The sequence below is a fragment of the Callorhinus ursinus genome, unplaced genomic scaffold (assembly GCF_003265705.2).
Source record: "Callorhinus ursinus isolate GAN/ISIS: 27379988/994484 unplaced genomic scaffold, GSC_fseal_2.0 scaffold6, whole genome shotgun sequence".
Taxonomy (NCBI): Eukaryota; Metazoa; Chordata; class Mammalia; order Carnivora; family Otariidae; genus Callorhinus; species Callorhinus ursinus.
In genome coordinates, this window is record NW_027397068.1 from 38,991,813 (window position 1) to 39,006,281 (window position 14,469).

The 14,469-nt window shown below is 35.6% G+C and overlaps 1 protein-coding gene across 5 annotated transcripts in view; it reads right to left on the reverse strand.

The window, feature by feature from the left end:
- The window catches only part of TBC1D32 (TBC1 domain family member 32), a 208,218-nt gene that overhangs the window by 55,541 nt on the left and 138,208 nt on the right, over positions 1–14,469 (reverse strand). For all 5 annotated transcript variants that reach the window (XM_025864955.2, XM_025864962.2, XM_025864946.2 and 2 more), the window contains one exon: positions 10,724–10,807. In XM_025864955.2, coding sequence (XP_025720740.1) covers positions 10,724–10,807 — 84 coding nt within the window. The remainder of the gene's footprint in view (positions 1–10,723; positions 10,808–14,469) is intronic.

Sequence of the window (14,469 nt, forward strand, 5' to 3'; positions counted from 1 at the left end):
GGGAATTCTACCAAACATTTAAAGAAAAATTAATACCTATTCTCCCGAAACTCTTCCAAAAACTAGAAATAGAAGGAAAACTTCCAAACTCATTTTATGAGGCTAGCATTACCTTGATCCCAAAACCAGACAAAGACCCCAGAAAAAGGAGAATTACAGACCAATATCCTTGATGGACATGGATGCAAATATTCTTACCAAAATACTAGCCAATAGGATCCAACAGTACATTAAAAGGATTATTCACCACGACCAAGTGGGATTTATCCCTGGGCTGCAAGGCTGGTTCAACATCTGCAAATCAATCAACGTCATACAACATATTAAGAAAAAAAAGAACAGGAATCATATGATCCTCTCAATAGATGCAGAAAAAGCATTTGACAAAGTGCAGCATCCTTTCTTGATCAAAACTCTTCAGAGTATAGGGATAGAGGGTACATACCTCAATACCATAAAAGCCATCTATGAAAAACCTACAGCGAATATCATTCTCAATGGGGAAAAGCTGAGAGCTTTTCGCCTAAGGTCAGGAACGCGGCAGGGATGTCCACTATCACCACTGCTATTTAACATAGTATTAGAAGGAGTAGCCACAGCAATCAGACAACAAAAAGAAATCAAAGGCATCCAAATCGGCAAAGAGAAAGTCAAACTCTCACTCTTTGCAGATGATATGATACTGTATGTGGAAAACCCAAAAGATGCCACCCCAAAACTGCTAGAAATCATACAGGAATTCAGGAAAGTGGCAGGATATAAAATCAATGCACAGATATCAGTGGCATTCCTACACACCACCAACAAGACAGACGAGAGACAAATGAAGGAGTCGATCCCATTTACAATTGCACCCAAAACCATAAGATACCTAGGAATAAATTTAACCAAAGAGGCAAAGGATCTGTACTCAGAAAACTATAAAATACTCATGATAGAAATTGAGGAAGACACAAAGAAATGGAAAAACGTTCCATGCTCATGGACTGGAAGAAAAACATTGTGAAGAAGTCAATGCTACCTAGAGCAATCTACACATTCAATGCAATCCCCATCAATATACCATCCACTTTTTTCAAAGAAATGGAACAAATAATCCTAAAATTTGTATGGAACCAGAAGAGACCCCGAATAGCCAGAGGAATGTTGAAAAAGAAAAGCAAAGCTGGTGGCATTACAATTCCGGACTTCCAGCTCTATTACAAAGCTGTCATCATCAAGACAGTATGGTACTGGCACAAAAACAGACACATAGATCAGTGGAACAGAATAGAGAGCCCAGAAATGGACCCTCAACTCTATGGTCAACTAATCTTTGACAAAGCAGGAAAGAATGTCCAATGGCAAAAAGACAGTCTCTTCAACAAATGGTGTTGGGAAAATTGGGACAGCCACATGCAGAAGAATGAAACTGGACCATTTCCTTACACCACACACAAAAATTGACGCCAAATGGTTGAAAGACCTAAACGTGAGACAGGAGTCCATCAAAATCCTTGAGGAGAACACAGGCATCAACCTCTTCGACCTCAGCCGCAGCAACTTCTTCCTAGAAACATCGCCAAAGGCAAGGGAAGGAAGGGCAAAAATGAACTATTGGGATTTCATCAAGATAAAAAGCTTTTGCACAGCAAAAGAAATAGTCCATAAAACCAAAAAACAACCGACAGAATGGGAGAAAATATTTGCAAATGACATATCAGATAAAGGGCTAGTATCCAAAATCTATAAAGAACTTATCAAACTCAACATCTATAGAACAAATGATCCAATCAAGAAATGGACAGATGACATGAACAGACATTTTTCCAAAGAAGACATCCAAATGGCCAACAGACACATGAAAGAGTGCTCAACATTGCTCGGCATCAGGGAAATCCAAATCAAAACCTCAATGAGATACCACCTCATACAAGTCAGAATGGCTAAAATTAACAAGTCAGGAAATGACAGATGTTGGTGGGGATGCAGAGAAAGGGGAACCCTCCTACACTGTTGGTGGGAATGCAAGCTGGTGCAACCCCTCTGGAAAACAGTATGGAGGTTCCTCAAACAGTTGAAAACTGAGCTACCATACGATCCAGCAATTGCACTACTGGGTATTTACCACAAAGATACAACTGTAGGGATCGGAAGGGGTACGTGCACTCCGATGTTTATAGCAGCAATGTCCACAATAGCCAAACTGTAGAAAGAGGCAAGATGTCCATCGACAGATGAATGGATAAAGAAGAGGTGGTATATATACACAATGGAATATTATGCAGCCATCAAAAGGAATGAGATCTTGACATTTGCAACGACGTGGATAGAACTGGAGGGTGTTATGCTGAGTGAAATAAGTCAATCAGAGAAAGATGTATCATATGACCTCACTGACATGAGGAATTCTTAATCTCAGGAAACAAACTGAGGGTTGCTGGAGTGGTGGGGCTGTGGGAGGGATGGGGTGGCTGGGTGATAGACATTGGGGAGGGTATGTGCTATGGTGAGCGATGTGAATTGTGCAAAACTGTTGAATCACAGATCTGTACCTCTGAAACAAATAATGCAATATATGTTAAGAAAAAAAAAAATAAGAAGATAGCAGGAGGGGAAGAATGAAGGGGAGTAAACTGGAGGGGGAGACGAACCATGAGAGACGATGGACTCTGAAAAACAAACTGAGGGTTCTAGAGGGGAGAGGGGTGGGGGGATGGGTTAGCCTGGTGATGGGTATTAAAGAGGGCACGTTCTAGGTGGAGCACTGGGTGTTATGCACAAACAATGAATCATGGAACACTACATCAAAAACTAATAATGTAATGTATGGTGATTAACATAACAATAAAAAAATTTAAAAAAAAAAGAAAAGAAAATGACTAGACAAGCCACACAATGGAAGAAAATATATGCAGTATAAATTAGACAAGAAATTGTATCCATAATCATTATATAACCACCACCCATAACTTATAAAATGTCATAAAATTCATATAGAAATGATGGGGGTAAGTAAAGCAAAATACTTGCATAGACATCTCAAAAGAAGTGTTCAACATCATTTGTCATCAGGAAAATGCAAATTAAAACCACATGGAGATACTACTGCATACCCACTAAAATGGCTAAAATTTAAGACTGAAAATACCGAGTGTTGGTAAGAATAAGGAGGAACTGGAATTGTCATACATTGCTGGTGAGAATGTAAAATCGTACAACTATTTTGGAAAATGGTTTGGCAATTTTTTATAAAGTTAAACATACCTCTACTCTATGATCCATGAATTCCACTTCTGTGTATTTATATAAAAGTTTTTTTATAAACGATTACCAGAACAATTCTAATTTAGATTAGATGATAACACTTAAAATTCTAGTTCATATAAAACTGGATTACTAAACATGAGAAATATTTATCTTCATTAATATATGTATCTGTGTGCTTGTAATAACTAATGTTCCTCTTCTGGAAAGTATAATACAGCTAAATATCTTAACAGAAGTAGGAGGAATGTGCAGTGGGCTAATGGTGCTAATAATGAGCCTTCCTGAAGCCACTGTATTCTACAGATCAGGGTGACTTCTAGAAGAAGATGCTGACCTCGCTATCAATGAAGAATGGAATAGTTAAGGATCAAGGTGAGAGGAGTTGCCCAAAAGGACTATGACACTCATGTTACATGATTCAGGTTCTTAGTTCTTTCCCATGGAAGGAAAGAATCATTTCAGATTTATCTAGCTGTCTGTCTAAGGAGTCCTTTTAACTTTTCTGTGGTTGTACAAATAATTCCCCAGACCTATTCCTTCTCTAAAAGTTTATGTTTCTGTATATTCAGAATAGAAACTTAATTCTGCACATTTCAACAGATAATAGTTCCCAATTACAGCTGTACAACAAAATTCTCTGAGTTTTTTTTTAAAAGTAAAGATAAACAGACTCCACTCCAGACCACCGAATGAGACTGCTGAGGGTAAATATCCAGTCATTTGTATTTTTAAGGACCTCTACAGCTTATTTCTTGTGCACTGAACTTGAGATCCACATTTAAAGGAATAAAAGTAAAGTTTAGATATAGTTAAAATCAGATAGTAATACTTCACTTCACAAATTTCACTTTAAAGAATGTAGTAGTTAAATCTTTAAAAAGGCTTTTAAATGAGAATATATTGGGGTATTAGGCATACCATAACAAACATCAAATATCCACTCAAAAAAAACCCCCAATATTAAATAGATATAGGTGACAGTAGTGTGAATAAAACCCCTTTGAAAAAAATAACATTTTCCAAGCAGGAATGAAGAAGTGAGAAAATAATTTTCTATTTACCAAATATTTTATTAAAAGAGACATTTCAATTTTAAATTTCTGTTTGATATATGACAACTTGACAAACAGAAACAGATCTTGGACTACAAAAGTTCGGTGAAATAATCTTTTGTTATATACAATCTGGACTAAATACAACTTACGAAGTAGGAACTAAAATCTTCAGAAATAAAACAAAATTGATAGGATAAAAAAAATAAAATTCAGTGATAAAAATGGATGTCTTCAAGGGACTCTGATGTATCACTGGTAACCAGTGACTTACTGAAATGTGCAAATCTATGTATGAGATACGTTAATAGGTGCTTAACACTGAGTGAATGAAGAGATAAATGAATAAATGAACAAGAAATTGTACTTCATATCAAATGGAGAAAGTTGGAGATGGAAATCGATAGGGACTTAAAAATATTTTCTATACATTGAAATTAAGTAACAAATGGACGATATAGCTCCCACTCCCTGGAGCCATTATGAAAAGTATAACAAGTTGGGGCGCCTGGGTGGCTCAGTCGTTAAGCATCTGCCTTCGGCTCAGGTCATCATCCCAGGGTCCTGGGATCGAGGCCTGCATCAGGCTCCCTGCTCTGCAGGAAAGCCTGCTTCTCCCTCCCCCACTCCCCCTGCTTGTGTTCCCTCTCTCACTGTGTCTCTCTCTGTCAAAAAATAAATAAAATCTTAAAAAAAAAAGTATAACAAGTTGCTGATAAAAAGTCAACCAAACAATGACACCTGTAGCATCATACTTACCCTACTTAATGTCTAATTTAATCAAAGCATTAACTCTTTGAAGTAACCGATCCATGTAATTGTAAATATAATGGTCTCAGAAGAAAATGAGTTGGAAAAATTGACTTAATATTGACTGAAATTACTCACTCTGGTAATGCAGTCTATTCTATTTTTGGTTTGCAAAGCTAGCACATAGGGCAGTAGAAGAAATGATATCTATTCTGCCTGGTACTTGGCTAATGGTGTGGAAAAAAAATTAATTTTCGGAAGAGTAAAGAATTTTTCCACTGGAATACACTTCCATGGTTAGAGAAGCAGTTATTGCTTGGCTGTTTAGTGATTCTTCTAAAGCCCTGCTATAACTGTTATAAAGTCAAAGAACTCTCACCACCCAAAGAAGTCAACCCGTCATATACTCTCTTCTACCTCCCTCCTTTCCCAGAGTCAGTCTGCAGATTCTGTTGCTTCTCTTTTAACATACAGTTTAACTATCCATTTTATTCAATTCATACAGACATAAAATTCGATTTCTGGTGGCCAAGTTACTGTAAGAATATCAGCCTCCTAACTGGCATAGTCAGCATTATTTGGGAAAAAGGATTTCTTCCCATGTCCTTATGCTATTACCCTTTCCTGCAAGGCTCCCCTTCTCCTGTTTTTTCTTTTAGCCATACTAGAGCCACTCCTCTTGCTCCATTATCACTTCTTCCTGTCTTTCCTGACAGCACTAGTCAACACTGATCACTCCTTCCACCGAACACTTATGGCACTTAAAAACAAAAACCCTCATTTGACAATAACCCAATTCAAATACCACACTTAAAGGCACAATGCCTGAAATAAAGCAGCTGGCTGGAAAATGTCAGTTTTCTTTATTTTTTCTTACTAATTGTTGCAATTTATTTAATTCATCATTTTAGGTGTATGAATTATTTCCCCTACTTGGGGATAGTCTAATTAATTCATATTATATACTTCCTTGCAATTATTAAGCATACTCATAAACATGCTCCATAAATGGAAGGTGGAAAAGAGTGTATTTGCTGAATATCCAAAGAAAGTATAAAAGGTGTTTAACAATATATATTAAGTTTAGAAGTATTTCAATAGTCAAAAGGTGAAACAATGCAAAATTTTCTGATTTCTTCCCAACGTTTTGATTAGCAACATAAAGAGTAAAGGTATAAAATTAAAAATATTTCCTACTTTTAAAGGAGTACTTAATTTATCACTTAAAGAAGCAATTACATTAGGAAAAAAAAAAATCTCCAACTCATTCCAGGGAATTGAACCAACAAAAAATTAACATTGGTTAAGATTTGGAAAGATACCTATATAGATTTACAAACTACAAATGTGCAGAACTTTGTTCATTCCTCTTTCTTTAAGGGGATAAATAGCTAAACTAATTTGATTTTTCCAGATCTGCAAATTTTATAATAGATTGGAATCCTAAGGGAACTAACAACAGATGGATGATTGTGTTATTCTAATCTCAGCTACCTCAGGGTTTACGCAAGCTGTCATTTTTAAAAAGACAATCAATTTCTCATTTTAAGAAACATGAAAAAACACTGAATATATCTATCCTGCATTTTCTTTTTTATATCAAAGCATGGTTTTTATTTATTTAAAGTAAACAGAGTGAAATTTTATAATAGGAAATAATTGTTTCACCAACCAAAAAAAAAAATAAATGATGAAGGGTGAGGATATCTTTAGCCATGGGAAGAAAATGATATTAGCAACAAGCTTAGCCCATATCATAACAACATATATTACACAATCAAGAAACAGGAAGCCACCTTATTTTTGGCTGTACTCTGAAACTCCAGTGGATAGCTATTCATTTGGAACCTTTAAAGAAATTAAATTCACATTTGGGGTTTATCTGCCTAGATAATACATTCAAAAGAGCCAACATCTGAGAAGTCCCTCATCATAAAATTTAGAAATTCAACAGAGGGCAGTGAATGTGTACACACTGGGCAATTAGTCTTGTTGAGTATTTAGATGATGTATGTAACATAATGTTAATTTTAGATTATTTACAGAAAATATGATCCAACAGAACAATGTGCCAAGCTGCAGAAACTGGAGATTATAGTGAAACTAGGGAGATACCCACTCTGGCCATGCAAATCTCCATAACTATCACTTTTTATTTCCTCTCATACTCATAGACTTGACCATTAATCTCTGTATCTTTTCACATATATTTTCAGGTTTATTCATAGTGTTATAATTTTCTTCACAAATGCTTTTTTTAAAACTCTCTTCACAATTCCTGTTCCTTCCTCTGTAGCTCAGTTTCCTGATTTTAAAAGTGATGATTATGCCTACTGCAAACAGTAGTTTTAGGGTTGAATAATATAACACACATCAAGTTCTTCAGCACACTATTTAGTTCACAAGAGGTCCTCAGTAGGTATCAATTCCCTTCACCTACCTTAATCTCTGTTTATTGCTACCTTATGTTTTCCTCTCATTTCTTTGTTCTCATTTTCTTATGTTCTCTTTTATCCCTTTGCCAAATTTGCATTAAAGGTTGCTGTGTAAATAATTAGGTATATGTTCATACGTGTATTTGTAAATATCAATATATTTAGAATTGTTTTTTTTTTTTAAGATTTTTATTTATTTATTTGACAGAGAGAGAGATAGCGAGAGCAGGAACACAAGCAGGGGGTGTGGGAGGGGGAGAAGCAGGCTTCCTGCCAAGCAGGGAGCCCGAGGTGGGACTCGATCCCAGGATCCTGGGATCATGACCTGAACCGAAGGCAGACGCTTAACGACTGAGCCACCCAGGTACACTATTTGTATGAATATAGATGCTAATGAAACAGTATATATATTTAATTCAATAAAGATATATAAAATACTATATTAAAGATACAAAGGAGTTTGAGACCTAATGGAATAATTTAAACTAGCCACATACAATATAATAAATATCAAAATGGTAGTTTAAAGTGAATACAAAGAGTGCAGAAGAGGAACATCTACTTAGGAGTAAGAGGGAAGGGAACATTTTAGCTGCAACTTTATAGTTAAGTTTTACATTATCATATGGGAAAAGAAAAGCTCATCTAAAGGAACAGTAGTAGCAAAGGTTCAGTGACATGAATGCACAGGAGGCCTTTGACCAGTGGTGGGTAATAGCGCCAGAAGGATAGGCTGGGCCAGACTGGAAGCATATATTTTTCTTTTTAAGGAAATAGGACATTTAGAGTCTAACTTGAATAAATATTTAAATGATGAGTTCTTCAGCAAACAGAGAAGTCATTTTACCCTTACAAGGAAGAGGAGCAGATTCCCTTGATTATCTATTTTCATAAGTCTCTGCTACTTCTCTGCTTTCTTCACGATTTCTTTACCGACTCTCATGTCCTGGAGATTCACCTTCGGCAGATTTCAGTTCTGCACTCTAGTTCATCCTTTACACAGTCACTAAAATAATCTTCCTAAAGTACAGATGAGTCAAGTAAAGCTTTTGCTCAGAAATCTTAAAGGGTTTAATCTACTGCCTATTAAAATTAAGACAAACTGATTGATAGTTTATAAAGCCCTCCTCCTTCATTCTTTTAGCTATTCTTTGTCAAATATTTCTTAACACTGTCATTCTAGTTGCAGAGGATATGACAGATAAGACGCGAAAACTACCCTACAGGAGTTTACTGCACATTAAGACCTTAAGTTGGAATATGAGAAAGCCATGACAGAGATGCATACTGGCTTTATATACCAAGCTGATGATTTAGCAATATATATTTCCAACCCATATCTTCCCCCTAAATTCCAGATTCAAATATCCAATGTATAAAAAAATATGTCTATTTAAATGTATAACAAGTATTCAAAACCTAACATAAAAGCAAGCTCTTCACCTCCTCTCTCAAACCTATTTCTCCCTCATTCCTCCCCATCTCAGTGTATGATAATCTAATCCTTCCCGTGGCTTGGATCAATGAGTTGGAGTCTTCTTTGATTCCTTCCTTTCTCTCACATTCCACTGTCGATCTGTTACTCAATTCTGTTGGCTCTATCATCAAAATATACCCAGAATCCAAATACTTCTCACTATCTCCCACTGACATCCTCATCGAAACCACTGCCATTTTTCATCTGGATCTTCTCAATAGCTTCCTACTTCATCTCCCAGTCTTAACCCTCTGTCCTCCCTTCAGTCTTTGCTCAACACAGGCTCCACAGCAATCTTTCGTAAAAATATAAATCAGAGCCTGTGTTCCTATGTTCAAGACGCTGCAGTGACTTTCAAAAACCCTCTATCATCCTTCCTTCTCTGACTTCAATACCAACAATGCTTCTCCCATACTCCTGGTCAGTCATACTCGTCTCTTTCCTGGTCACTAGCTGGAATTCTCCTCTCCTGAAAGTATCTACATCTCTTGCTCCCCACTTTGCTAGTCTGAACATGATTAATAATGTAACCCCCATCCCCAGTTAGCACTCTCCAGCCCTCTTCCCTGCTGTGTATTTCTCATTTGCCGCCATACTATTTGATATACTAAAGCATTTGTTTATTGTCTGTCTTCCCATCAAAAGGCAAGATTCTTTCCCTCTTTTGTTTACTGCTGTGTCTATATGCTTATAAAAATTCTATTAAATAGTAGAAAACTGTAAGTATGCATTTAATAAATGAATGTGTCTTTGAGTGGGGGAAGGGAGAAGCTGGCAATGCTGCTAATAGTTTAGTGTTCCTGAAAAATAAACAGAAGGCATGGAGAAAAAAACATGATGCCAGAAAGGAAGAAAAGGGAAGGAAAATGTAAGGCTTTGGGTATCAAGGTAAGAAGCTTAGACTTTATGCAATGGTCAATATTGATCCTTCCAAGGAAGGATCTTCCTTGCACTTCAAGGAATGAGTAGGTCAGATTTGCACTTCAAAGGTCACTCTGAGAGCAGCATAAAGGATACCTTTGAAAAGAAATCAGATTCCAATCAGTGACACCTGGAAAAGAGGCTGTTGTAATACCCTAGGCAAGAAGTAATGGGGGCCTGAACAAAGAAGTGGTCAATTAAGTAGATAAATTTGAGATCTATTAAGAATATAGAATTAACATAGTTTGGTAATTGAGAAGAAAATATGGACTTAGATCATTATTCAGTTTCTGGTTTAGATGGACAGTAGATGATTGTATTGCCCCCCAAAACACAATGTAGAAAAGGGTATATGTTAATAAGGTATGATGAGGTGAGGGCCCTGCTGGACATTTAGAGTTTGAGGGTTTCTGTAGCACATCCAGGTGATGTTTACCTTTTAAGGTGCTGGGAATACCACAATGAAGCTTATAGTAGATCTCTGAATAGAAGATGTGAATTTTGAAGTTATCAACATATGAGGTAGGTAGAAACAGTACAAAGGAGATCCTAGAGGATAGTGGATAGAATCAAAAGAGAGGAAGACAATGCCTTAAGGAAAAACAACTTTTGATGGGTAGACCGGAAAAAAAAGCTCAAAAAAGAGAAAGTTACAAGAAAACCCAGACACTTGCACAGAAGAGACTGAGATATCTATACTGTATATGGCACCAAGTGAGAGATTTTTAAGATGAGAAACCTTGTGCATATTTTTAATCTAATTAGACAGCTCTATGAAATATTATCTATTTTTTTAGATAATTAAGTGCTTTTCAAAATTCAAGATGCTTAAAACATACCTGTATATTCCACTGAGGGGAAGTAGCATTCAGATGCGCTTTCGGAGAGATGAAGCACAAATTTTTCAAGCAATTCTAGTAAAGCTGTAATAAACAAGATAATAATTAGGATATTAAAGGTCAAGAATAATACATGATAATGCATCTCTGAAGTCACAGACTAGTAGATAAAAGTCATCTGAACTTCTTCACAGTTACACCCTTAAGGGGGTCCAATTCAAAACACTTTAATATTCATAACAATGTTTTTGATGTAAATTAAATTTTAATTGCTTCACTGAGAACCTATTCAATGTAAAACTGGAAAAGAATCATCTGTTATCTTTAGATTCTCTAAGGATTACTTCAGAATTCGCTAAATGATCTAGATACAGAAAGAAAATCATCACTAACTAGGCTATAATACCTTATCGTCATTATTCACACATGCAGAAAAGAAAATTATCTAAACTCCAAGACAACAATCAAGGCATAACTCCCTTCCCTTTCAAGACCAGGGCATATTATGTGTTTTATACACTTGGCAACTTTATATCTGTTTAAGGCAACCGGATCAAAAGTAAGCTTGCCAGCAGTTGGGTGGAGGGAAAGATGCATAGGTAGAACACAGGATTTTTAGGGCTGTGATACTCTTCTCTATGACACAACAATGGTGGGTAAATTTCCCCATTATACATTTGTTAAAATTCATAGAATGTGCAAACACCAAGAGTGAACCCAATGCAAACTACAGACTTTGGATGATAATGATGTGCCAATGTAGGTTCGTTGATTGTAACAGGTGTTATAGTGGGGGAGGTTGTGCATGTGTAAGGCATAGAATGTATATGGGAACTCTCCGTACTTTCTGCTCAATTTTGCTGTAAATCTACAATTGCTCTAAAAAAGTTTATTAATCAAAAAAAAGTTGGAAAAGATACCTATCTATCAGTGAAACAGTAAGGAACTGTATCAAAAAAAAAAAAGTAAGTTTTTCTCTATCTGGTTTAGAAGAAACAAATGATTCCTGGACTGGACTGATAATGCCACTGTGTTTGCATTTACCACTCTCAAAATGTATGTAATGAGATGAATTATACTTAATATAGAATCCAGAATTGGTTTTTTGGAAAGAAATATATCTATAAAGTAAATGATATGCATACACAGAATATATATATATATACATACATATGTATATATATATATAAAACAAGCAAGCTTAAGCCACCTTTTAAAACTGCGTTACGTTCAGGATATTGACTGTGACCTATATTAACTAAATGGACCCTTTTTTCATATCCAAGTGCATTTTAAGCACATAAGTCATAAAGAAAATTAGTGTTCAACATGTGAAAAATGTAAAATGAAACAGGAATAACACGCGCTTTCCAACAATTGTAGCTCTGACAAGCTACATATCACAGTTTTTTAATGGCCTAAGATTAAAAACAAAAATTTTAACGAACCAGGAGAGATGATGGACTCTAAAAAACAAACTGAGGGTTCTAGAGGGGAGGAGGGTAGGGGGATGGGTTAGCCTGGTGATGGGTATTAAAGAGGGCACATTCTGCATGGAGCACTGGGTGTTATGAACAAACAATGAATCATGGAACACTACACCAAAACAAATGATGTAATATATGGTGATTAACATAACAATAAAAAATTTAAAAAAAAAACAAAAATTTTAATCACTGAACTCTATTCATATTCTGATTTCAAATAAAGTATTAAAAAGTATGAGAATATAGTAGTGGAGGGTCAGAAAGGGCAATAGTATTGTCAATTATTTAAACTTATAGTTGTGTAATGGTTCTATCTTTACATGCACAGGGATAAATTCTCTCACAGAAAAATCTTTCAAAGTTTTAACCTATGAATCTATACATAAATAGCTCTTAGGTGAGCTTTCAACCTCCATGTGTTTGTTTATGTTATTTAATATAAAGAGGAAAAATGAAACAAAACGAAACCAGAGAGAGAGACAAAACATAAGAGACTCTTAATCTTAGGAAACAAACTGAGGGTTGCTGGAGGGAAGCGGGGTGGAGGGATGGGGTAACAGGGTGATGGACATTGGGGAGGGTATGTGTTGTGAGCACTGGGTATTATAAAAGACTGATGAATCACAGACCTGCACCCCTGAAACAAGTAATATATTATATGTTAATCAACTGAATTTAAATTAAAAAATTACAGTCTTGAGACTCTTGAGATTACAATTTTTTAAGAATATCTTAATGAATTTTAGAAAATCATTCTGAATCAAACGATAAGAATAAAATGTGAGATACACATTAGTAACAAAGATTATATAAAAAGAATTTTAAGTGGAAATATCCATTTAACATTATAATTATTCTCATTTTAGCACAACCGTATGTTTGCTACATGCTATGCACCGAAGTAAAGTGCCTGAGTTAATGGGAAAGGTCACAGCATACTGCTAAGCAATTCTTTGAATCATATGCCCAGAATCAGGTTTAGCCATCAGACAGATACCTAAACACACTTCAGTGAAATAAAAAAATTCTTTATCATATCTGTGGAGCTAAACACAATATAATTTGAAACTGAAAGAGTTACCAGACTAACTGCAGACTTTGCAAAAGCACACTATTTTATGGCAAGTACTGATCTTGAAATGCAAAATTATGCCATTAGATCCATACACTGGAGGCTTTTAGATTAACTACTTTTATACTTTGTATGCAAAAATTACATCGCCAAACTATCTGGAGAAGGTTCTGGATTTCTACTGATTCCAATAGACTCATTTTGCCCAGCAACCCTTATAAACAGCACTATGCACTTCCAAATATTTTGAGGGATAGGCTATAATCATGGAATAATACTAAACACTGATCTACATACAGTAGTTGAACACGTGGCTAAAATCTCATTGGCACATCTAACTAACCAAACATAAGTGTAGCTGAACTTGCATAATTACTAGAGTGGCTATTTATCTCAGTATGGCCAACCACTTCACTCATTGTCAATTCACTAAAAATTCCATCATCTATAACTCAAGGAAATTAGTTCGTATCATGAAACACTTACCTTTAAATACAAATTAACTCTAGAATATTACTGTCCAGAAAGTTAACCATAAAATATTCTTTTCATCTTAAGTGGATCTTTTTATTTCAAATGATAGACCTGGAATTTCTAGAAAGGATTTTAGATTATAAGCTGCCTCCTTTAAAACATATTTATTCCATGGGGCTGGACTATGACACAGACTATAAAAAAAAATGTATAAGATATATATATGTATGTATGTATGTGTGTGTGTGTACATACAAACTACAAAGGGACATGGGTTTATCTAATGAGAAAAGACAGGACAGATTGTTCAGGGATACTTGGGTATTGACTAATTTCTCCCTTGGCACTGCTGTCACAAGAGAAGCTGGTTCCAAAACTAAGGCAGCTCAGTGTTTGTAAACATGCAAAATTTCTCCTGGATTCATTCTTTTTTAATTCTTTTTTATCTTTTATCACTGCTAGCATATCATCAGATCATAAGATAATTACAATAGAGACCCACTTTTTTCCCAATCAGTCCATCTTGCATGGAACCACCAGAGGCTTTTTCCTTGAACACTTGCTTATTCAAGAACTAAATCATGGCTCCCATCTCCCTACCCCATGAAGTTAACACTATACTCATGGGTTTCAGGCACTTTACAATCTTACTGCATCCAACCATATCCACTTTTTATACAAATTATAAGCACAGTCAGACTATTTTTCTCAAT